General features: G+C 33.1%; 3 protein-coding genes across 4 annotated transcripts; 2 read left to right on the top strand and 1 right to left on the bottom strand.

The window, feature by feature from the left end:
- LOC107905015 (chlorophyllide a oxygenase, chloroplastic) lies at window positions 1–4,072 on the top strand. The gene is made up of 9 exons (XM_041094316.1): window positions 1–315; window positions 718–966; window positions 1,142–1,246; window positions 1,511–1,780; window positions 1,983–2,130; window positions 2,242–2,426; window positions 2,559–2,671; window positions 2,794–3,088; window positions 3,494–4,072. The coding sequence occupies exons 1-9, from the start codon at window positions 73–75 to the stop codon at window positions 3,662–3,664; spliced, it is 1,779 nt and encodes a 592-aa protein (XP_040950250.1). The 5' UTR covers window positions 1–72; the 3' UTR covers window positions 3,665–4,072.
- A 3,784-nt stretch (window positions 4,073–7,856) lies between these two features.
- Window positions 7,857–13,255, top strand: LOC107905017 (delta-aminolevulinic acid dehydratase 1, chloroplastic). 2 transcript variants are annotated; one of them, XM_016831563.2, is made up of 13 exons: window positions 7,857–8,143; window positions 8,418–8,744; window positions 9,138–9,249; window positions 9,492–9,565; window positions 9,834–9,902; window positions 9,973–10,056; window positions 10,146–10,215; window positions 10,459–10,514; window positions 10,950–11,071; window positions 11,747–11,818; window positions 11,913–11,994; window positions 12,083–12,160; window positions 12,772–13,255. In XM_016831563.2, exons 2-13 carry the CDS (start codon window positions 8,439–8,441, stop codon window positions 12,937–12,939), a joined length of 1,293 nt encoding a protein of 430 aa, XP_016687052.1. In that variant the 5' UTR covers window positions 7,857–8,143; window positions 8,418–8,438; the 3' UTR covers window positions 12,940–13,255. The 2 variants fall into 2 exon arrangements, with proteins under 2 accessions (XP_016687052.1, XP_016687053.1); XM_016831564.2 differs by having other exon boundaries at window positions 7,988–8,283.
- A 2,780-nt stretch (window positions 13,256–16,035) lies between these two features.
- LOC107905016 (IAA-amino acid hydrolase ILR1-like 6) lies at window positions 16,036–21,029 on the bottom strand. Its single transcript, XM_016831562.2, has 4 exons — window positions 20,465–21,029; window positions 19,649–19,774; window positions 16,794–17,108; window positions 16,036–16,700 (listed from the first exon to the last, which is right to left on the bottom strand). The coding sequence occupies exons 1-4, from the start codon at window positions 20,966–20,968 to the stop codon at window positions 16,206–16,208; spliced, it is 1,440 nt and encodes a 479-aa protein (XP_016687051.1). The 5' UTR covers window positions 20,969–21,029; the 3' UTR covers window positions 16,036–16,205.
- Between the last annotated feature and the right edge of the window lie 4,620 nt (window positions 21,030–25,649).

Genomic DNA, 25,649 nt, shown 5'->3' on the forward strand with positions numbered 1-25,649 from the left:
ACCCTGCCCCCACAACAACGAAGGTACTCCCTCGGGCTGTCAAAGCGTGTGGATACTCGACCTGCCACGTGTATGACATTAATTTCCACGTTTATCCACGTGGCATTCCACAAAGGCTTGCCAAGATCGCGCGCAACACCAACCCCTTATCCAACAAAATCCCCTTTGTTTTTGCTTACACTTCTCTCTTTCTTCCTCCCCCCTTCCCCACCCCCCCAAAACGGCTCTTTTGAAAACGCCATGACCGCCATAGCTGCTGCTGTTGCTTTATCCTTGCCAATCTCTTTATGCGATTCATACAAGGTTTCTAAAAAGGTACTGTTTTTCCTGCTTTTTACAATGGTTGACTTGTCATTTTTTTTAGTTATTCTTGTGGCTGTGAAGCTATAAAGTTCGGTTTTTTATTTGTTTTTAAGCTTAAAGTAATTGGGTTTATTCTAAACTTTATTGAAGTCCCGATCCTAATGTATATTGCAACTTTTTAACTTCATTATATTCACTTCACTTGCATTCACTAGTGAAAAAGAAACTTATTCCAAGTATATGTGTAGTTTTCTGCTAAGTATAAGTTCCATGATTTTGTTGAACTTTTAGTCTCTTAAGTTAGTTTTAGATGGTGATTTCAACTTTGGAAAACATTGTTTGTTTGATTGTGTTGCTTGAGTAATTTGTGGAGGTAAAATTGATCTGTGGCTTATATTGGATATTTTGGTGCAGTTTCAGGGCGTTAAAGGAGGGTTTGGGGTGTTTGCAGTGTTGGGGGAGGCAAATAGCTTGGGGCCAAGCGATAAGAAGAGCCTCTGGGGCACGTTGTTTGATGTAGAGGATCCAAGATCTAAAGCCCCGCAATGTAAAGGGAGGTTCTTAGATGTATATCAGGCATTGGAATTGGCTAGATATGATATTCAGTACTGCGATTGGCGGGCTCGCCAAGACTTGCGCACGATTGTGCTTCTTCATGAAAAGGTCTTCTTCGACTTGCTGATCACTTCATGTTGTGAACTTTTAGTTTTGTTTTTAGTTAATTTTTACAAGAAAATCCGTGTTTTGTGATGTTTTTACTGTTTACCTGTTACTTTTCTTTTTCAATTTAATCATGTGGGAAGTTTGTGTTGTTTAATTTTCGTAGTTATGGTTGTAGGTAGTGGAAGTGTTGAATCCGTTAGCTCGTGAATACAAGTCTATTGGCACTATGAAGAAAGAACTCGCAGAATTGCAAGGAGAACTGGCACAAGCTCACAAACAGGTACATGAAACTAGCAGTTAATGGAACTGTGATTCTTATAATTTGATTAGGATGTGCATGCCTCAATAAGATATATAAACAGATGCAACGGTTCTGGGCTATCCAACTGATTAGATACTTTTCTTTTTCTACAAAAACCAATCTCACCACGACTTTAATTAATTACCATAGGTATGTATCATTTATAATAAAAAGGAAAAATCACGGGAGGTCCTGACTTTGGTGTCATAGCCTATTTCGATTCTGATTCAAGAGAAATAACAGGTACATATATCGGAAGCAAGGGTTTCTGCTGCTTTGGATAAACTAGCGTACATGGAGGAATTGGTTAATGGAAAGCTGTTGGAAGATAGGACCAAAATGGAGTCCAGCATAGCAGCCCCTTCTTCGAGTACGTCAACACAATCTATGGATACTATGAAGAGGCCCCGGAAAAGCTTGGATGTGTCAGGTCCGGTTCAACCTTATCACCCCCGCTTGAAGAACTTCTGGTATCCTGTTGCTTTCTCCACTGATCTGAAGGATGAGACTATGGTAAGCTATAGTTAGGAACTATAATATTACTTATCATCTCAATACTGATCATTTTATGTCATGTCTCTGCATATTAGCATACATCCTCATTCTGCACCAGGTTGATCAGCTTAGGTGCTTCCTTTTTGCTTTGTAGTTTTCATTGTTCAACTAGTTAAGAAATGATTTCTTGCTAATGTCTTGGTACTACATTGTATTTCAGATTCCAATTGATTGCTTTGAGGAGCCATGGGTTCTTTTTCGAGGAAAAGATGGGAATCCAGGATGCATCCAGAACACTTGTGCACATAGAGCATGCCCTCTTCACCTTGGCTCAGTAAATGAGGGTCGTATCCAATGTCCCTACCATGGTTAGTACTAGTTTAGCAAGTTCACAAGCATTTGGCTATCATATTTTTCTGAAAAGGCGACACATATCATGAATGATTTACGTATTATATATTCTTGGAATGATATATCAGGGTGGGAATACACTACAGATGGAAAATGTGAAAAAATGCCATCTACGCGATTACTTAATGTGAAAATAAAGTCATTGCCATGTCTTGAGCAAGAGGGAATGATCTGGATTTGGCCTGGGGATGACCCACCAACGACAACTCTTCCTTCCTTACAACCTCCTTCTGGATTTGTAATTCATGCCGAGGTATGCTGTAGTTGCTTTTGCGTGATTACAAGGATCATGTGAACTTTTTTCAAGCGACTTGATGAAAGACAACTTTATAGCTCAAGCAAAGTCCCTACTATCTCACGTAGACTTTTTGCTGATAATTTGCAGATTGTCATGGAACTTCCTGTCGAACATGGGCTACTGTTGGATAACCTATTGGATCTTGCTCATGCACCTTTTACTCACACTTCCACTTTTGCCAAGGGATGGACGGTTCCCAGGTTTGTTTCCTCATGCAAGGCTTAGGAAAGGAAAAAAAATTATAATGATAATATGCTAATAGTGCATTGTTGGTATCTATTTTGAATATGTAATCTTACACTGCATAATCTGAACATCTCAGTCTGGTGAAATTTTTGACGCCTGCATCTGGTCTCCAAGGTTACTGGGACCCATATCCCATTGACATGGAATTTCAACCACCTTGTATGGTCCTATCGACCATTGGTATATCAAAACCGGGCAAACTAGAAGGACAGAGTACAAAGGAATGCACAACACACCTTCACCAGCTTCATGTATGCTTACCGTCATCGAGAAATAAGACAAGACTGTTATATAGAATGTCACTGGATTTTGCTCCCCTGTTGAAGCACATTCCTTTTATGCATTATTTATGGAGGCATTTCGCGGAACAGGTAAAAATATATCCTACTTTTTCATTCTTTGGATAGTGGATCATGATCAAATTAATTCCTTGCTGAAAACCTTCTTGAAGTCCTTAGTTGTATGTCCAAATGACTTGCTGAAAAGATTGGTAGTATTTGATAGGCTGACAGCTATGAGTACGTTTGACATTCATCTAGTAGCACATACGACTTATCTTCTGAAAACAGTTAACTTCAAAATTCCCATGTAGCACAATTTAAGCTATGGTTTTTGTTACTGAATGCCTACAAGAAGTGCAACAGCGTCATCTTTAATCTTTGCTTTTACAGAATTGTTTTTCCCTTTACCTATAGTAGGGTTTGATTGAATTGCAGACATGTTTGATTCCTATCAACCTCGCTCGTAACTAATATGTTCGGTTCTATTCAATACAGGTCTTGAATGAGGATCTGCGACTCGTGATCGGCCAGCAAGAACGTATGATTAATGGGGCAAATGTCTGGAATTGGCCGGTAGCTTATGATAAGCTAGGAGTGCGGTACAGATTATGGAGAGATGCCGTTGAACGAGGATCTAAACCGTTGCCATTCAGCAAACCGATATAAATTTTAACTCTAGCAACCAAATTTAACATCCTTTCTCACATTATTGGGACCAACTCTCGCACTCTCAAAACATATTATCAAGGTTTGGCATTGGTACATCAAGGACAACCAAAAGAGATTCAGGCGGAAACTGTGTATTTTGATCCGAGACAAGTACGAGTTGGTGTCTAGTCATTGTAAAAGAAAATAGAATTTGTACACTGCTTTTTATAGTTTTTGTGTACAGCTAAATTAAATCCCCATTTTCTTTATCTCTTTCGATAACCCCGGACCAGAGAAATGATTGGAAAAATTGTTTTTTTTTGCCTTGAAATTTAGAAGCCAATGTTAATCTCTAGTCCAGCAGCAGCAAAGATCTTTGTACCGTGGAAAAACGGATGTTTAATGAAAAATCCAAAGATTTGCGTATGACCTTTTTAAACTCATCTTGCTTGCTGCCCAAGGCAAGCTAGCCTGTTTAAAACAATGCAGTGATAAAAATGGACCACTACATTTCTATAGTATTGCATGATATTTAGACTATGCACTTCAAGAGGTTATTCACAAAGTACGTCTAAAAGGCTAAAATGCACAAATGTCTATCTCGAGAAGATTAATCAACAACCTACCTACCTAATAGTAGAGAAGATCATATATCAGATGAAAATTAAATCAACTTGGCATTTGATAGCGGCACAACGGGCACAAGTGACTTGCTTTTAACCACTTAACAATGCAAGCATCATGGTAAACATGTTGGCAAGGCATCAAGGCAATCTCGTTGCCATCCGAAAACTCGTCCAAACAGATCATACATTCTTTGGATGAACTCGGTCCTTCAAGGAACCTCCCTCTTTTCTTCAAAGGCTGAAGATCTTCTTCATCACCCCATTTAAACCTTTTCAAATCTTCAATGGATGAACAAGTAGCGGGCTTGAAACTGAATGCATCCAATGACTCTTCGACTACCTCAGATACATCCTCATCAGCATCACCAATAATCATCCACTCATAGGCCTCATCATCAGCCAGCGCGTCGAAATTTACTTCGATTTTGAGGTATATGTGTTCACATCCGATGTTAACGGGGGCACCATGAGCCGCCCGAGCAATATCCAAGACATAAGGAACAGCAACGGTTCGAAGATAATCTAGAGGTATACCGGTGTAAGCAAGCATTGAAAACACGGTGTCGGGGCCACACCCTTCACAACAAAACATGTTGCGACCATAGGTAAAGGATTGAATAAAACTTGCAAACGTTGCATCCCAGTTTTCAGACCAAGGGTAGCGAATCTCGACATCAATGTTAAAAACATGCTGTGTAACATTAGAACAACAACGAGAACGGCGTTGTTGATCGGCTTCTCCTTCTGTCATCTTGATGAGATAACATGGGTTACTTTATTTCCTTCCTTACTCTACACCAAATAGGAGTTAGGTATTTGTAAAGAATTTGTATTCGATGGGGACTGTTATGGAACTAATTAATAAATAATTATTAAAATTTAGTATATATCTTTTACGAAAATATTAAGGGTTTTGGGTTCTAAATTTAGAGATTGTTGTTTAGAATTAGAATTTATATTAAATTTCTAGTGTTAAATTTTAAGTTTGTGTTTAGATGAAGTTATTGATATTTAATTTTCAATCTTATAATTTTTCTTTTGGGTGAATTATAATAGTAGGGCAAAGGCCAATCAATAAACGCGATTAACGCGATTTAAACCTAAAATAACCTGGGATGATGAACACCGTAACTATCATGCCATCACATATCACATGGGGTTCAAATCTTTTTTTTCCATCAATAGTGAACATATTACTAAAGATATAAAAGACTTGATGCTATCTAATATTCAACTTATTTTTTAACTGGATTGATCGGTTGGACTGGAAAAGGACCAATATACTAGTCCAAACAAAGGGTTAAACCGAATTTTGAGCAACTAATTGAATTGAGTTAAAAAATCGGTTGAACCAGTGCTTGAACTGGTTGAACCGATCTAAAAAATTGTAAATGTTGAGGGCTAAAAATGTTTTAAATTTTTAAAAATCAGTTGACCTGCGAACTGATATGGACTAGTTAAATTAGGTTAAAAAATTAGTTAAATTTGAAACTAAATCGATTTTTATAGTTTTTAATAATTTATTTGCCTTAAACTAGTCAGACCAGTTGTTTTGAGAACCAATTAATCAGATCACTTTGAAATCAGTTCAAATGTAGTTCGGTTCAACCAATCCTTGTTGGTTTGCGGGTCAACCGATTTTTTATCTTTCAATGGTCCAATACTTCAACCTGTTCTCAGTTAGATTTAGATAAAATTGAATTTTGAAATTTTGGTTTATATCTTTTAAGTCATTTTTATTTTTTTTCATAATTTTTTTAATTTTTATGTAAAATATGAAATAATAATTTTATTTTTTTTTAAAAAATTATGTATTTTTAAGGGGTCATGACCAAATTGACCAACAAATGTAAATGTTGAGGTGAAAAAAAGTTATTTTACCTTTGACATTGTTAACTTTTAACGGTAAATTTAAAGGGAAGGACCAAAGTTTTTAAATAAAAATGTATAGGGACTCAATATCTCAAAATTAAAGTATAAGAGATAAATTTTAAATTTCAAAAGAGTACAACAACCTTTGGCATATTTAAACAAAAAATAAACACAAATAACCAGATTTGAATTTATGCTTCTTTTACTTTTTCAGAATTGTAATTCATCGTCAAAGCTTCATATATAAATTTCTATAAATATATTTGTTCGATAATCTTATTTTGGCTTAAACCATAAAATGATACCTAAACTGTATCATTTTTCTTAGGTTGATACCTATTTATTTATTTTATTATGAATGGTAACTAAACTATACTCCATGTCAAAAAATGGTACCTAAATTATTCTCTGTTACACAAATTATAAATGTATTCCTCTATTTTATTTTTCATTTAAGAACTCTAATGATGGAAAATTCACAAACTCATCAAAAAATATTCAAACCCAATTTTCAGTGATAAAACCCAAATTACAATGGGCAGGGGTGTTCAAACGGTTAACCGAATTGAACTAGTATTAACCGAATTTTTTAATCCTTTAACTATTAATCAAATCAAATTTTTTTCAAAAAAAATTAACCGAACCAAAATTTATATATATATTTTAAATAAGTATAGAATATATCACAAAAATAAATCAATAATGTTCATTTGACTGAATTAGTAATAACCTAATACATATAATATACAATGTTATTTATTAAGTTCGGTCAATTAACCGATTTCGAACCGAATTAATCGTTAACTGAAATTTCAAAAAAATCTTTAACTAGTCTCTGACCGAACTAGATTGGTTAACTGATCGATTAACTGAATTAGATCGGTTCAATCGATTAATTCAGTTTTAACCAAAGTTTAAACACTCCTAACGATAAGTTTCTTTTTTATTTTTAAACCTCAGTTTCGATTCCTTTCTATCCCCAATTAAAAACCTATGTCGTATTTTACTTAAGTATAACTATTTCTATTCCATTTTGTTAAATGTTTTTCTCTATATCTCTTCGATAGTAGTGTATATATATTTATATGAGATGATTATTGTTCTTTGACATGATGTACTAACTCGATAGACCTCATACATATAGACACGTATCCTCCTCTAGACTAAACACGTGTTTATAGGGTCTTATGCGAGTCCGGCCTATACTTGCAACCTCGCGAGAAAGCGAGCTTGACTTACGAGCCTGTCCTGCAACCTGATCCTGTGAGCTTATTACATTTCGACCTAAATCCATATTACATTTCGACCTAAATCCATTCAGACTTTGGACCCGTGATCAAAATTATCCTAACATATTCTATATATTTTGCGTTATTGTTGGGTGAACCATGAAAAAAAATGATAGAATATGAAATCTAAATATTAAGGAAAAGTTGAGTAGAAAAAAGAGTAAAAAGAATTTCAAAGAAAAATTATCTAAAGGTAAAAAAAAATCATTAAAATAGAGAAAGAATTATGGGGATGAATAGAATGAATTCTTTTGAAAAGTTTTAATTTAATTAAATTTGATTAGTTAAAAAAAATTTTAATAGCTAAGTAGTTTGGATAAAGAGTTTAAGTAGATTTTGAGTAATGGAGTATATGACTGAAAATTTTGGATTAACTCGAATTTTTATTTAATATTATTAACTTGAAATTCAAATTTGGAGGTTGAAGAATGATTGTGAATGGTTGTCAACCCAATAAAGAATAAGCCCAAAGCCTTAAAAGTGGAGGCTAAGAAAGCGATTTGAGAAAACTTCGCAGTCAGTAAGAGTGGTTGGTGGTGTGTAGGTGGTGGTGGGCTTATCTTTGTCATCTCTCGAAGAAAGACAAAGGCTGTGGGATCCTCTTTTTGCTCTCACAAATCAAATCACCATATATAAGCTATTTTTCTTTTCTCTTCCAAATTTCCCTTCTTGTTTTCTTATCGGTTCTCTATCTATTCCCATCAGATAAGGTAAGATTTTAGTACCCAATTTCCTTCTGTTCCCATTTTTGTCTGTTTCTCTTTTCATTCCACCCCCCCTGGTGAAAAGGCTTGGATTTCATTTCTGATTCTGCAGTAACTTTTAGGAACGAAAAAGAAATAGATAAAGGGTAATTCGTAGTTCAGTTTTTCCATGTTTTCTATGTTTTAGTTTATTAGATTATGAGTTCATTGTGTACCCATTTCTTGTTTTAGCTGATTTGTGCTGCTATTTTAGTTAGAATTTCATCTTTTACGATTGCAGAGATCGTGAGAATTTTATGTCATGGCTTCCACAATTGTAAATGCCCCCTGCACGGTTCCTTCTGTTAAAGGTTTTGAGACTCAAAACTACGTTGGTCTTAGACCAATTTCTAGTTTAAGGTTCAATTCTGGTAGGACTTCAACCTCAGGACGTTCTCGGGGCCTTTTTGTGGTGAGGGCATGCGAAAGGCATGATGGACATGTGAAAAAGATTGAAATGAGTATTGAAGAATGTGAGGCTGCTGTTGTAGCTGGGAATGCCCCCGAAGCTCCTCCAGTTCCCCCCAAGCCAGCTGCTCCTGTTGGGACTCCTGTGATTAAACCTTATGTGAGTGTTTGAAATGAAATGATAATATTTTATCTTCTGCCCATATTTTACAGTGCTTGCTTATTAATGTTCATATGCAAATAGGGGGTAATGTGATAGGAATTTGTGACAAATTGATTGTGTTTGAGTGGTTTTAGAATGTCTCCGGCAAGTGTTTGGTCTATTGAATGGTGATTTGTTTTAGACTTTTATATGTGTTTGAAAATTCACATTCACAGGTTTAATTTTCTTGTTCGCTGACATGAATTTGATTTAATCAGTAATTGTTTGTTCACCTCATCTCATCAATTCATGACATTGGAGTAAAATAGTTTTAAGTTATAATTGAGGTTTTGAGGCCAATTGGTGGACCTCTCCTTTCTCCTTTGCTCACTCGGTGTTTGTTTGTATTAGCAACTTACCAGGCGTCCTCGTCGTAACCGTAAGTCCCCTGCATTGAGAGCATCATTCCAGGAAACAAGTATATCTCCTGCAAATTTTGTATATCCTCTTTTTATTCATGAAGGTTGGTATTCATGGATCTTAGTCCTTTCTTTTTGGTGAAATAAGTTAGATATTAAAGGTGGAGCAATTTTACCAAAGATCATGATAAGCGCCCTCAAATTTGTAAAATGAATATTATATTGTTGCAGTTTTCTTTTCTTTTCCTTTTTTGTTGCGACTTTTGTGATACTTTTCTGTTTACTCTCTTTCTTACCTTCCAGTATGTGCTTACATCTACTTTGGTACTGTTCCCTCGACCTGCAGGTCAGGAGGACACACCCATTGGAGCTATGCCAGGATGTTATAGGCTTGGATGGAGACATGGACTTGTTGAAGAGGTGACCTTTTGCATTATGCATCCTTTTTCATAAACAATTTGCATTTTTCCCCATTATGCATCCTTTTTCATAAACAATTTGCATTTTTCCCTCAAAACTAGTTCCCAGGTGCTGTATATGTTGTTTTAATGACTTATCTATTTCATGTAACTGTAAGGTGATAAACATTCTATTTGATATCGAAGTTATAAACATATACAAGCATGTTATATACTTATTTAGTGTGTCAACTGTGAAGTTGTTTTGAAGTGTGCATTATCTATTGCAGGTGGCAAAGGCCCGGGATGTTGGAGTTAATAGTATTGTGCTCTTCCCCAAAGTTCCAGATGCTCTGAAGGTTTTGATCTCCCGCTATAATGCTATTTGCTTCATATGTTGATGTATATAATTGGTTTTTTGCACTTTAGTCTCCCACAGGGGATGAAGCCTACAATGACAATGGTTTAGTGCCTCGAACAATTCGTCTGCTTAAGGACAAATTCCCTGACCTTGTAAGTCAATGAAGTTCATTCATTGATTTTTATATTGTTTAGTGCCTCCAGCCTTATGAAATCATGTTGATATCTTATCGGTTTTTTAGGTTATCTATACGGATGTTGCTTTAGATCCATACTCCTCAGATGGGCATGATGGTATTGTCAGAGAAGATGGTAAGACAAGATATGCTTCACACACTTTTGGCTGCTAAAAGAAGAGTATCTTATTTACAAGACATGTTTTCACCTTGTTGAACTGTTTTTTGGTTTGCCACATTGACATACAAGTTAACTTAGAAGAATGATACATGAGCTCTTTCCTAAAAAATGTCGTGTGCTTACTAATTGGTCAAAATAAATAGTGTTCTTATAAAGTCATAGAAATACTAATTGCTACTTTGTTTTTTTCCCCTGTAGGAGTCATAATGAATGATGAGACAGTGCATCAATTATGTAAGCAAGCTGTGTCCCAGGTAATTTTTGTAGGGTTTTTTTTTTTTTAAAATATACTCTTTGGCAGAAGTCTACTGTCTTCATAAGAGTTCTAAATGCCATAATGGTGATGACTTACTGATGTTTGTTGTGGTCACTGGTGTCTCATAAAAAAAATCAGTGACCTTGTTTGCTTTTGTTATATTCTTCTCTCCCCCTCCCCTCGCTTGTCTTGATACATATCCATGGCATAACTTTTAATAAATACTTTGAGGAACTAGTGTTTCAAATGCTTAAAGCAAGCAAAAACTTGCTGTTACAGCTTTAAATGGCTAGTCAGTGTGATACTTGGAGTTCTCTAATCATTTGAATGGATATTGGAGGTCTCCTATGCTCATTTGTGTCCTATTCTTTTTTTTGCTAGCTTTAACTTGATTGGACATGTTTTAAATTTTTTGGGTGGTGTATTCTTAAAGGCCCGAGCTGGAGCTGATGTTGTTAGCCCCAGTGATATGATGGATGGACGTGTTGGAGCTATTCGTGCTGCCCTTGATTCTGAAGGCTTTCACCATGTTTCTATCATGTCCTATACAGCAAAGTAATTTGACTATCTGCCCCCTTGCATTCCTATAGCTGTTTGTTTGTAGGTCTACCAGTTTCTAAAAGTAGGTTTGAAGCATGGTAACAGATATATGATTATGTAAACCATCGCAAAGGTTTTACTTTCTTTTCACTTCCTGAAGAACTTTTGAGAAAGATTATTAAGAAGTCTTGAAGAGTTCAAAGAGAAATTGAGATGAAAACTTCTTACTAATCTGAATTTTACAGCCTTATTTTCCAGCTTTATATACACAAAAAAATTTAACTATAATAAGAAAGAAAATCTTACTATTAAAACTAAAATCTCTCCCATGAATAAAGAATAAAATAGCTGTACCTAATCCACTAATTTAGCAGTATTCCGTCCTTCAAATTAGTCTATCAAATCCCTTTTCGCCTATCAAATCTGGAGAATCTTGGAATAAGAGCCCCAGGTTTCCACACTTGCCCACTATGCAAGTAGAATGGTATTATTCTGTTGCCTTGTTCGAAGGCAATAGTCCTTTTCATGTTGTTGTCTAATTGCATAAGACATTATCGTTTTTCTTATTAGTTGGTCACTGAACAATTTAGAAAAGTAAACTATGTTGACAGAAGTTATTCTGAGTTATTCTTGGCGGCTGGGTGAGATTTATTGACACAGTTTGTCATTCTCTTTTTCTTGGGATAACAGATATGCGAGTTCATTTTATGGCCCCTTCCGAGAAGCACTGGACTCTAACCCACGCTTTGGAGATAAAAAAACGTATGAATTCACTTGCCTGTACTGTATTTTATGGGCTTTCATGGGCTCTTTTTGGTGCTTACATTTGATTGTTAATCTTGTTTGTTAAAAACAGGTATCAGATGAACCCAGCAAATTACAGAGAAGCATTAGTTGAGGCTCATGAAGATGAGGCTGAAGGTGCTGACATTCTATTGGTCAGTATGACGCTTTTAAGGAATTTTGAGTTCTTTTTGTTAATGGCTAAGCTCCCATCATGATGAAGTCTCTCTAACTGGATCACAGGTCAAGCCTGGTCTCCCTTATTTGGATATCATAAGACTTCTCAGGGATCAATCTCCTTTGCCTATTGCTGCCTACCAGGTATTCTCTTAACTTTTTCGTGTCCTGCATTAACTAATATTCTTGTCATTGTTTTCATTGCAACTTGAAACCTTTCTTTGATAAGAATTCCCTATGGTCCCTGGAAATGAAAATGAAAATGAAAATTTGAGGCAACATTCATATATAACCAGTAATTGTTTTGTCAGTTCCTGCACTAGGTCCTTGGATTGCCCCTTTTGGAATTAATGCCCTTAGCAAAACTTTTCGTGACACGAAATTATTTATATTACATTTTTGTTCTTTTTAGCAAAATCAGGGGATTGGTATTTTTAACTACATTGTCTGATATTGTCTGATTCATTCTTGTAGAGTGTAGTTCATACTTAATAGGTTGAAGGATGCAGGAAGTAAGGATGGCATGAGAATAGTAGAAAACTAAGAAGGGGTGGGGGAAATATAAGCGGGTTGCTTTTGCATATTTCATGAACCAATCATTCTTGTACGAGATACTCAAGATTACGTCTTTATTACTACTAACTGTTCTATAATTAGTGGTGGAAAAAAAGAAAATATACTATTTCTCCCCCCCCCCAAAAAAAATGCAGACTTTCACTTTCCTACCCCTATCAAAATTTGATTTTTTTTTCCAGGTTTCAGGTGAATACTCCATGATCAAAGCTGGTGGTGTTCTCAAAATGATTGATGAAGAAAGGGTCATGATGGAATCCTTGATGTGTCTCCGCCGAGCTGGTGCCGACATTATCCTTACATATTTTGCTCTACAAGCTGCAAGGTCTTTATGTGGTGAGAAGAGGTGAACTTGGTCTGATTTTCCTCCTATGAAGCTTTGGTTGATTCTGCAAAAAAGGCTTGAGACACTAAATCTTCCATTCGAGAGTGCTAGTTGTTAGAATGATGAGGAGTCCTTTAGAATGCTTGAGTTAGCTGTTCGTAGTCCGCATCTTCATAAGCCTCAAGTACATAAAAATAAAACTAAAATGCTGTCAATGTATGCCAGATCTGAATGAAACTAGAAGTGACTTGATCGTAGTTGTGGTGTGGTTAGGTATTGGCAATGTTAATCCAACACTGTACTGAGGTACTTAATAATACGCATTGCTTTGTTACTTTTCAGACTTGGGTGTGATTGTCAAATAGGATCATATGTATATGTTTGATGCAAGTATGTTTAAAAATTTTTAGTCTTCTCATGTATTTGGTTACTAAATCAAAGGAAATGGTACAAGGGTGTGGGAGAGATGATGGGAACAATTCTCTAGCAGATTTGAGTGACAACAATAATCCAACTGGTTACTGGAGCTTTTAAAGATTTTGGTACAACTTGTGAGAAGCCCCCTAATTGGTGGAATATTTTGCTATGAAGAGTTAAATTGTTCTCAAAACAAAAAAGAAAAAGAAAAGTTTTCTTTTAAGAGGAAAAAAGGTGATTTTATTGCTTGAATGATTTTCTATATATATATTTTGCGTTTAGTTATTTTTTAAAAATTCTGAATTGATATAAAAATGGATGGTTAAAATAGTAATTTGGTAAATTTTAAAATATAGTCTGTTTTTAAAATGTTAAAAAAATATAAATAATAGTCTAATCATTAATATTATTAGCTTTATTTTGTCAAAATTTACCAATTTAGTATGTTGATATATGATGCAGAAAACAAACATATCAAGTTTTAATGCTTGGATTAAGGGTTTGACATTTACATGAGCAGTTTCTGTTGAGAGTCATTGTTGCAGCATTAGCTCGCAAAATTCCTTCAAGCTCTCTCTGTTGGTGAGTTGTCCAAATGTTGAATGTATGGACCATTGATAACGTTTCACCGTAAACATGACAAATTTTGGCTTCCCACTGTCTGTCCAACAGCTCCTCAATGCACCCGTAAAGATTTAAGGCATTCCTGTCCAATGCCTTCATCGTCAGTACTGGAAGAACAACCATTGCATTGCATTGTCCACTTCAAGTATCAATTTTTTTATCCCTTTGGTCCAGGCAAGTTTTAAGCCTTCATACACCTCCCCAAAGTTTTGCTTAGATGGTTATGCAAGCTCCAATGTAACCGGTAAACCCTGCGATCCAAGCTCCATCGTGGTCTTGGAGTAGGCCTTCAGCTGCAGCTACGTTCTTCGAGTCCTATTCCATCCGTATTAAGCTTGATCCATCCTTTAGGGAGGGCCGTACCTGTAATAAAGAGTAAAGTAGATGAGTGTATGCATTGTTTAGTGTGACCCCAGTCCCAGTTACCATCGGTTTTAACCATATATTTAGCAAGGGTTCTGTTCCAAGCTATATTATTATGTCAGAATTATATAGACTTGCTATTCTTGATGGATCAAGCTATATTATCTTTTAGAGTACTTCAGACGGTCGATAAAGACTTCCACAAAAAGGAGCATTTTTGTCGAGATATACTCATACGGAGGTCCTCCTTGACTTAATATTTGCTTCTTAAGACTCTTAATAATAATTTGGGATCTTAGTTTGAGCAAGAAAAAGATTTGTAAGCTTTAATTCTCTCTCTCACTCCTAAACCACCATGAGATAAAGGTTTGCTGCATGAATTCCAACGAACTAAAGCAGTCTTGCGGACACTTCCGGTGGTCCCTCAGAGGAAACTCCTAGCAATCTTCTCTACTTTTTTTTTGCAAACGGATGTTGGGATTAAGGCAGTCTACTGTCTGCATGAAGTAGTTAAGAATTACTCAAAGTATAGATTTGAGAAAAGTCACTCTCCTTGCCTTTTAATTGTGTTGCAACTTTTTCCACAATGAATGGGAAAACTTTTTCGTTACTCTCTTGTGAAATAAGGTGCTTTCTTCTTTAAAACCCCAATCTTGCACAAATGGAATTAGCTAAATCATCAACTGAATTGTGAGAGACTTGTGCGTGTTGATAAGAAGTAGCAGAATCTATCTAGAATAACGCCATCATCTGCAAAAATAACAGGTGAGAAAGGCATAAACCTTTCCTTGAAACTTGCATTGGGCACCAATATGTGTTAGAAATAGATTTATTTATAATGACTCTGCTGAGTGTTTCTGTGCGTTCTCCTTATGGAAGCCAATTTTCAATTTATATAGTGCAGGTCTATGATTTGATGTACTAGGATTAGATAAGTCTCCATGCAGATTAACACGTATCTTATTATAGGGTGAACACGTATTTTTTGAGTAAGGATTCACCTGCATAGTGATGTGAACCCATGTAGACAAACTGCATAGTGGTGAATTATATATCAGCAAGTTAGACATGCTAACCAGGTTGTGAGTTGGTATGGAAACCGGGTTGGTCTGATAATCGGGTAGAAATGAATACCACAACAGACCCAAACATTTCATACATAAAACGAAAATAAGAGATTTTCCTATTTCCCTCTTCTCATAAGTTTAAAATCCTAAATAAAATATTCGTATTCATGACAACAGCAAAGAGAGGGTTGAAGCTCCTACACTTCTCTTTCTTCTAGGCTTTCATTCATAATAAAATCCACTAACAAATGATCCATCTCGATATCAAATTTTCATTAAAACCAAATTATCAACTTAATGCCCTTGGCAATTATGACTTTGTCCCTAGTTAACATAAAATGAACACTAGGTCATTTTCATATTTCTATGATATAAGTATTACATTTTAATAATATTAGCTTTTACAACACATATTGAATATTTAATTAAATATTTTAAATTAAATATTATAATTATTTTGAAATAAAAAAATATTATCATCTGTTGAAAAGATTTTCTAAAATCATGGGTTTATATATATATTAAAAATAAATTTGAGAACATCCATTTTTGGAGGAAAATGTTCATCTGCTGTTATAAATTCAAGACTTAGGGTTTAGTTAGTGTAATTCAATAAATGGTGTTAGCAGAAAAGAGAAGAGCCACTTGAAAACATTGAATGTTGTTTACAATTTACATTCTAAGAAACAGAGCAAAATCGTCTGCTTAATCTTTACACACTGCCAATCTTCCCTTTTTCCACCAACCCTAACTAACATCAAAATTACATATACCACATCACACATTACAGATTACTCCACAATTTAGAGGGCTGACGCTTTTAACCACGTTCGTTGAGGTATCTTTCGGCAATACATGCATGAACGGCAGCACCTATAGGAATAACATCTTCGTCGATCATAAAATACGGCGAGTGACCCGTGTGTATCGACCCCAACGTCTCGTTCCTTACGCCGATGTAGTAGAAAGCCGCCGGAACGATCTCGGTATAAAACGAGAAGTCCTCCGCGCCCATCATCGGCGGAACCACCCTGAAATTTGTTGGTCCTAGTAAATCAGTGGCCACTTTTTTCACATGTTCATACATATGATCGTCATTCACTGTTGGGGGATAGATTGTTGAGTCCTTTTCGAAGAAATCCACCGTCGTGGAGCATCGGAAAACACTGGCCTGCTCCACCACAACCTCTTGGATTCTTTGAAGAAGGTTGTAAAAGCTGGCATTGGAAAAAGCCCTGAAAGTGCCTCCGATAACAACAGTGTCAGGGATCATATTCAGATTATTGCCGCCGTTGAAGGAGGTAACAGACACGACCTGCATTATAATTTTAAAATCTCACTACGTTGTTCACAGGTTGAAATACTGAGGAAATTTACGGGAAAAACAAAAGATTTTCAAAGACGAAACCTGGGAGTCCAATGGGTTTGATTCTCGAGAAACGATTCCCTGTAAGCTAATTACGGCAGCTGAAGCAGCTAAGATGGGGTCAACCGAGTTGTGAGGGTCGCCGGCTAGGCCTTTTCTTCCACTGATAACGGCTCTAAAGAAGCCACAACCGGCAAGCAGTGGACCAGGCCTCGAGCCAATAATACCCGTGGGGTGTTCGTGAGAGACATGGACTGCAAATATGGCCTCGACGTCTTCCAATGCACCGTCGCCGATCATACGTTTAGCACCGTTTCCGGCTTCCTCAGCTGGCTGAAACAGCAGTATAACAGTTCCCTGTAACACCCAAAATTTATTTATCATTGCTTGAAGGTTAATATTGCAAATAATTATAACAAATATCAATTATAGAAAATAGTAATATCACGTTGTGATTTTAATAATATTATCAAATTTTAACCTTAATCAAAAATTCCTCTAAGAATCCGCTCTCTTATTGGAAAAAAGTTGACATATTAACTCCAACTTCAAACAATTAGATATTATTCTCGAGGTGTCTATCCTCAATTTTAGTCTTGAGCTTTTGTCACCAAACTCCAAAAGAAGTCCAAAAGGTTTCATGCAATTTATCAGGAGTCCTTAGAGTCCACCCAAATCCTCAAAAGGTCTTAAAGGCTAAGAACACTACCATACTAGGTATGTTAAGGTAAAGCATATAAGACCTTAGTTGATGGTTCAATTCTGATCATGATGCACTTTGCATAATTAATATTTCTAATTAAATTAACACCTTTTTCATAAGCTTACCAGTTGTATCTACATCAACCAAAATATTCCTTAAAAAATAAAACCTCCAAATAAAACAATACCTTCCGTCGAGAGTACAAACTAACTCTTCTCAACAATATTTTTTCAAGAAATTAGCCATGATTTAAGGGAAAATAATTCTTCTGCAACATCCACACTACTTTTTAAAGATTCTTACATTAAACAAATGGGAAATTAACCTTATCCCCTTCATTATTAAAAACAAAATAGTTTAACACTTTTTTTTTCATTTCTTTAAGCAAGGGATTATTCTTAATCCAAGGCTTTTCAAACAAGACGCAATATTCCAAGCTAGGGCCATGCACTCATACTACAATCATTATGTTTATATATATGTAGGATATTGATTATATGAACCAACTAATATGGCTCATATTCTACTCTTATGCAATTATATTGCATGCACATAAACATTTCTGCGAATATAGATTAACCATACCGTTTAAGCAACAAATGTTTTAGCACTTCAATTGTTTCCTTTTCTTAAACAAATTATTAATCTAATCATTAAAATTCATAATAGTTTCCATTTTTAGCTTAATTTTTATATTAAAATTAATATTTTTAGCTTAATTTTTATATTAATATTTAAAATCTATAATTTATTTTCGTTATAATAAAAGAAAAAAAACACATATTCGAACTCATTATAAAAATTTAGAGATATTATTTAGTTTCTTGAAATACTTACACAAATCCTTATTTCTCCACATTTACCAAAAAAAAAACAAAGTGTATGACAACCCATGAACATGATGCGTTCATGCATGGTTTGCTCATCATCATTCGTGTTTTGAACCCAAAGAAAAAAAAAGGAATGTGGGTCATTCTCAAGATTTAATAACATCAATCGGTTGAAATGAGAATTGGATGCTAATCATAGTATACCTATGGCTTCACTATTCCTTTTCATCTTTCCTTTTACATGTTTATATATATAATTGGACAACTTTATTTAGTTGATTGTACAGGTGTCTAACGAATTTAAAATTTCAACCACCAACTTCTGCGATATGTTTTTTCCTTACATTAAGCAAGAAATGGATTGTGAATCAGCAAAATGACAATAGGCAAGAGATGAGTGGAAGAAAAAGTAAAAAAAAATGGACAAATTAAAGTATAATATCAAATATAGCCCCTAACATTTATATCAGATAAGTTAGTTTTTTTAATTAAATTTGATCATTAATCTTTAAAAAAAATTAAAAAAAACATTGACTGAAATATTAAAATTTTTTAATGATATTGGCATGACAACCCACGTGGTATTCCATGTATACTTGACACTAATATAATATTATTTATCTTATATGTCACTCCAATAAATAAATATAAAAAGTAGATACAAATTTTAAAATTTTTACACTTTAGTCGATATTTCATTAAAAAATAATAATTTAATTCTTTTTGAAAGATTGATGGTAAAAAAATTAACTAAACAAAATAAGGATAATATTGAGGGTTAAAATTTACCTTATGACTATATTTAAATAGCACGTGTGAAATTCATTCTACAAAGCGGCATAACTGTCATTAATTGCCTGCACATGGCCCGGGTAGAGGGAGCTATGAACCAATTCTTTCACTCTGTCTGACCCAATCTTGTCCACACAAATCAAACTCTCAAAAAAATTAAATTTTATGTTCAAAAAACAACTTGAAAATACAAAATTACAGATTTTAAAGTTTAAATTTTATATTTGCTTATTATCATTTTTTTAAATCACTCGAATTAAATCTGCGGCTAAAATTTAGAAATGCATATTTCCATTGCATTAGGGTTAATAAAATGATTCACTTATGAAGAGTTTAATTTGGTAAAGGAGTTAATTGGATGGATAATTAAGATAAAAGATTAATGGTGGGTTTAAATGAGCCATTTGATGTAGTGCATTGTGTTTAATTTATTTTTTATCTCACGTTATAGTATCGTTACAATATGTAATCTCACCGTCATCGCTATTTTTATACTAAACGCAAGTAAATACCATCCATCCAATCTCACTTTAAGAGATAAATTTGTAGGGTAATAAAAAGAAAGGACAAACCTTCAAATGCTGTTCTCGGTTCTTCAATATTTTAGCAGCACCAACGAGCATTGCGACATGTGCATCGTGCCCACAAGCATGCATTTTCCCTGCAACTTTGCTCTTATGCTCCCATTGTACACCTTCCTAAAAGTAAAAATCACCCAACTATAAGGTGAAAGATTACATATTCTATGTAACATTTAAGATAAAAAAATTAAAAATTTAATTTAGTTGTGGTTCGAAAATTTATATAAAGTTGAATTTATTCTAAGATCTTTTATCGTTAATCTAGAAGTACATCTTGTCAGACTACATGACTTGTTCTTGGTCTATATAATACAAACAAAATTGAATGTACTGAACCTTAAATTAAATCTATGTCTGACATACTAATCTCCCACATTAACAAAGTAAAAGAAAATGAGTCGAAAGATTTTCATTTCTTCCCTTAATAAAAACCTAATTTTCTTATCTTAATTCCAAAACATTTCTTTCATTTCTAGTCAATTAAATTCCCTTTGATGCGTTGTTTGATTCCGTATTTGCAATATAAATCAAAGCCCTCAATATTTGTCATCGTTAAAAATCCAAAACATTGTCAACAAAATGAAACCTAATATGTTCATGAACCACCTCACCCATTTTTTGTCTTACCTTACCAACTACCTAGTAGCTTAACACACACGTGTACATATGTATATGTATATGTATATGTATATATACACGTACGTAGTTATTTTGTAAATATACGTATATGTATACATATATAGTGGCAAAAGAGTGAATGAAAAAAAAGGGGAACCAAAGAGGGAAAAAAAGAAGCAGCAACTAGACCTGTATGGGCAGAGCATCCATGTCAGCTCGGATGGCTACAAAGGGCGGGCTACCGGTTCCAATCCAAGCCCGAATACCCGTTTTGGCCAAAGGGTATCTATATTCAATTTCCATACGATCCAACTCAGTTCGAACCAGCTTACTGGTTTCGTATTCTTCAAAAGCAAGCTCAGGGTTCTCATGTATCTTCCTCCTCAACCCTTTAATCCACTCCACGTTCTCGGGTTTCCGGGCCAGGCTCAAAACCGCTTCAGAGCAGGCCACGTCCCATACCTCGCAGCTGGTTGAGGAACCACGTGAACCGGACGGCGGCGTATGGTTCTTACCGGAGTTTAAAGGAGCCTTTGGGTTGACGGAAGCTATGGCGTCGAATAAAGTGGAATATTCATTATTATCCGAAGAAGAAGAAGAAGTTATTGAGTTAAAAAAAAGTAGAAAATTATTAACAAAAAAGGGCGTAAATATTAAGCTTAAAACTAAAACATACAGGTATAGAGAATTCATGTTTGGAGAGCAAGAAAATAAAGGAATTATGAGAGGAAAAATGAAACGCAAGTGGAAGAGTTCTTTTTTTTGCTTTTAAGAAAATGAAGAAGAGAGAAATTTAAAGCACGTGGTGACAAGGACAGGGAATTCGTCACGTGGGAGAATATGAATGCAAAATATAAATAAACACATCAATAAAGCTATTGTGGGTCCCACCATTTTGGATGAGATGGATTAACACACCGCCTGAATTTCATTTCACTGTATACCCAAAGTATCTTAGTGATAATGTTCAGTTAAAACCTTCCTACATCAATATTTTTAAAATTTTAAATTCGGTCCAAATATTTTTTTTAAGTTGTGAAATCTATTTACAGATAAAACAAAAGTTCATATTTTTAGCCAATATAATTTAGCTGTGGTCCAACCAATTCAAATTAGTTTAATAGTAAAAGCTTAAATATTATTTATGTAGGGGTGGAGTCAAAAAAATTTTTTTTAAGGAGAGTTAAAATAAAATTGTATATTTTTATAAATTATAAAATAACTGAAGGTGAAAATTTCTATTTTATGGGGACCGGGGCCTTTGTCAGCTCCCCTTGGCTCCACCCCTGTATATATAGATTTTGGATTTCCAATCTATGTTTTATTATAATTTATTATTTTTAGTTTAATTTAAATATTTTTCTTAGTAAGTTAATTTAATATTAATTGTTTGGCCAAAAATATAATGATTAAATGTTTTGAAAAAAAATATGTTTTAAGAATTTTAAAATGGGTAATCTTTGAAAAGAACTTGGGTGGTTTCATTATTGTTGCTTTCTTTATTGTTTAATTTCATTTAATTTGAAAAGAAACAAGTGGTTGCTTTCTTTTATCCTTTGGGTTGTTTATTTTTAACTTTGGTGTGACACATAACCAGCATTAGGTATTTCACTGATTTATTTATTTATTTTGGATATGTTATCTATGATCATTTAAAAAATTTAATAAGATAGATTGAACCTCAGTTTAATTAGTATGTGTATTATTGTCAGTATACGAGAATGTGAATTCGAATGTTTTGAAGTACATTATCTTTTTATTTACGGGTTGAAAAGGAATTATATGTAGTTCTAAATATTATGCTAAAAAAAGCATATATGATCTGAATCTATAATGAGACATTTTGTTAATGCCTCACCTATTATATTTTTAAAATTTTATTAAATTATGTAAAAAAGCATGTATTGTCTGAAGCATCTTTATAAAATATTTAATATCTCTTCAATTAAATGATTCGGTCATCATGTTACGTTAATAAGCATTTAAAAAAAATATATTTAACAATTGAACTATAAATAGATTGGTTCATTAATATTAGATTTAATTTTTATATTTTTTATTTTTTAAATTTGTGATTTTAATTATTTTATTTAAATATTTCATATAAAAGTAGTAAAAAAAACCAAAAACGCTATTATGATAATTATAATTTCTTTAAAAAATTAAATAATTTCTTTGATCAAATTATTGAAAAGTTGACTCATAACACTAAACATTCATTATAATATAGGCATCTGTATAAAAAAATTGCACACACTTAAATATATCTAAACCCATAATCTTTTGGAATCAATAATAATACGAGGCATCAACTAAATCAAAAATCAATAAAAAAATATTGGTTACTTTTAATTATTTTATAATATTTTTCGTTTTTGGTAAGTTTAACTCTTCAATTATATTTTGAGGAAAGATTTAAAAAAGGTAAAGAATTTTTATTTACTAGTATGGTTTCGCGTTAGGTTAATTATTTTTAGAGTAAATAGTTAAAATTTAAAGGTTACAATATCCGTCAAGTTTTTGTACTCCTTGTATATTTGGAATTTAATCTCTTATTTTTTATGCTTAAGAATTTAATTCCTTTATTTTTCAAATATAAAAATTTAGGTCCAATTGTTAACACTGTCAAAATTCTTATGTTAAACTTGTTGGTGTGACATTCTAAAATTTTTTTTAAAAAAAAAGGTACTCGCTCGATAATCATGTCACAAAAAATAGCATTATCATGGACTTGAATTTAACAAAAAGTTCAATGATGTTAACGATTCTTTAAATTTACATTAGCATTTTAATTATAATAAAATATTTAGATTAATTAATGACATTATAAATGTTAGGGTACTAAGTTATGTAAAAAAAATTCAAGTATAAAGATCAAGTATCAAATTTTAACATAGTATAGGGACCGGGATTGATATTTGACTATTTTATATATTTAAAAAGTAGAGGAACCAAAATTAAAAATTAACCATTATTGTTAAGAATGTAAAAAAATGAAAAAAGAAAAGCAAGCCAAGTAAGTAGAGGGATCAAAATTAAAAATTAACCATTGTTGTTAAGAATTGAAACACAAAAGCAAGCCCGATGTAAAAATCATTTCCCACTCTTAAATAGGAGAATAAACGTGCATGTCTTCCTACTCTAACAACAATAATAATGTCAACCAAGTTAAGACTCCGTCAACAAATATACAGTACTACAGATTACATGGATAATATTTTTTTTTCCATTTCTTATTTTATAAATAAAAATAGGATATAGGCCAGTTTAAAAAAAATAAAATTAGTAGGGTTTTTCAACGCATTACCAATATAATACACATGATACTAAGAATAATTATAAAAAGACAAGAACAACTTATATTTAAAATGTAAAAAGTAAACGGACCTTAGCTCACGGATTCATATAGCAATTTTAATAGTTGACATTAAATTCATTGATGAGAATAGACCCCTAAGTCCTTACTCCAAATATATTTGAATAATGGGTGAAAATTATAATTTCCTCATTCTTTACTTTTATAGTTGAATCTTAATGGTTAGTGGCCATTTGAATGGATAGCCGAACAAATTTGGTCATTTCTTGGGAGCCAATATGATTTAATTATTTGGTTAAAATATGCTATTAGTCCCTGTATTATTATGGAATTTGAGATTTAATCCATGCACTTAAAAAGTTAAAATCAAGTCTTCTTACTTTTCTAATTTAAAATTTCTAGTCCAATCATCATTGATGTTGGTAGTTTTCGTTAATTTTTGTCAACTTAACATGCTTATTTTCTGTCAATCGTATATCAAATCATATGACGACAGCCTAATTATCGTGCCAAATTGTTAAATTTTGATAGGAAATATTACTAATATTAAAATTTAACTATTTAAGTACAAAAACTAATTTTCTTTTTCAAAGCATAGAAACTTAACAACATAAATAAATTTAGACAATTGACGTGGAAAATTAAAATTACTGATAAATTGAGTATGATATAGGAATCCATAATAAAATTAAAAATTGTGTTAAAAACTGAAATAAAATAATATATTTTTGGATAAATCAATAAATCGCATATTAACAAGATCTAAATTAAATTAAATTTGGAAGAGGCGGATATATATTTTTCATTTTAGCCAATGGATAGAAACAAGACTTCAATCGCTAATTAACATATTAACGTTGATTTATATATTTTTTAGGGTTAAATTACTATTTGAAGTTCGTGAATTTTTTTTTTCATATTAAGGTCGGAATATTTTTGGGTTTAAATTAGTCATGAACTTGATAATTAATTTCACATTAAAGCTTAGATTTGACATTTTTTTTCATATTGAGGTCTGAATTTGACAATTGTTCAATTTTAGGATTTTCGAAAACTAACTTGAATAAAAAAAATTGAAATCTCAATATGAAAATATTTATCAAGTTCAAAATCTAACTTTGAAAAAAAAATTCATACTCTAATATAAAAAAATTTACCGAATTCAAGTCTCAACCTACTTTTTATCGATGTCTTCCAATCGATCTTGGCCTACATCTAACTAAGGGTGAGCAAAATTCGATTCGACTTGAAAAAATAAAAAAATTTGAATTTTGAGTTAAACGAATCGAGTTATTCGAATTATTCAAGTCAACTCGAATCTTTTTTTGAATTTCGAATTCGAATCGAGTTTGATTTTCAAATTCAAATAACTCGAATAATTCGAATAAATCGAATATCAGACTATAATATTTTACATTTTACCCCAAACTCCCAAACCTCTTTACTTTCCCCCAAAATTTTTATTCCTTCCTAGTTCCCCCCAAAACTTTTGCTACTCTCTCATCCCCCCCCAATTTTACTCTCCCCATTTACTTTCCCCCCAAAATTTTTTATTTTCCCCCTAAACTTTTACTTCTCACCTTTTAGCTCCAAATCAAAAATTAGAATCATCCAAAAAAATCCCTAAACCTAAATAGTAATAATTTTATTTATATCTACTATTTATATTATTAAATTAAATTTCAAATTTTTTTACTATTTATATTATTGAATTGTTTAATCATATTGAGTCTTTATAATTTTTTTTATTAAAATTGATTTATTGATGATGTTATAAAATATTCGTGTTAAAATTTTATGTTGGTATCAATTTCACATTTTATCTTTAAGATAAATTTTATTAAAAAATCACATTTTTTACATTTAATATATTTTTTAATTTCAAAATACATAGCGACAAGAATCAGAAGATAATTGAAAGCAACCAAGCAAGCAAATAAGCTAACCTGTATATAAAATATTAATAAATAAATTATGAGAGGATGAAAGTTAATAGAAAATTTGATTACGGTGGGTGATAGTGATTATAATGACCCAAAATTATTTTTTAATTTAACT

This window comes from Gossypium hirsutum, chromosome D05, assembly GCF_007990345.1.
Source record: "Gossypium hirsutum isolate 1008001.06 chromosome D05, Gossypium_hirsutum_v2.1, whole genome shotgun sequence".
Taxonomy (NCBI): domain Eukaryota; kingdom Viridiplantae; phylum Streptophyta; class Magnoliopsida; order Malvales; family Malvaceae; genus Gossypium; species Gossypium hirsutum.

What these genes read in the sequence shown, in the direction of transcription:
- LOC107905016 (XM_016831562.2), bottom strand. Translation starts at nt 20,968, where the DNA reads ATGAATTCTCTATACCTGTATGTTTTAGTTTTAAGCTTAATATTTACG. An exon ending in ACCGAGAACAGCATTTGAAG is followed by an intron (nt 17,109 to 19,648) that starts GTTTGTCCTTTC and finishes TGGGTGTTACAG; the next exon opens with GGAACTGTTATACTGCTGTT. An exon ending in CAAACCCATTGGACTCCCAG is followed by an intron (nt 16,701 to 16,793) that starts GTTTCGTCTTTG and finishes ATTATAATGCAG; the next exon opens with GTCGTGTCTGTTACCTCCTT.
- LOC107905015 (XM_041094316.1), top strand. Translation starts at nt 73, where the DNA reads ATGACATTAATTTCCACGTTTATCCACGTGGCATTCCACAAAGGCTTG. An exon ending in TATCCAATGTCCCTACCATG is followed by an intron (nt 2,131 to 2,241) that starts GTTAGTACTAGT and finishes ATGATATATCAG; the next exon opens with GGTGGGAATACACTACAGAT. An exon ending in AAGGGATGGACGGTTCCCAG is followed by an intron (nt 2,672 to 2,793) that starts GTTTGTTTCCTC and finishes TGAACATCTCAG; the next exon opens with TCTGGTGAAATTTTTGACGC.
- LOC107905017 (XM_016831563.2), top strand. Translation starts at nt 8,439, where the DNA reads ATGGCTTCCACAATTGTAAATGCCCCCTGCACGGTTCCTTCTGTTAAA. An exon ending in GACATGGACTTGTTGAAGAG is followed by an intron (nt 9,566 to 9,833) that starts GTGACCTTTTGC and finishes TATCTATTGCAG; the next exon opens with GTGGCAAAGGCCCGGGATGT. An exon ending in AAGGTGCTGACATTCTATTG is followed by an intron (nt 11,995 to 12,082) that starts GTCAGTATGACG and finishes ACTGGATCACAG; the next exon opens with GTCAAGCCTGGTCTCCCTTA.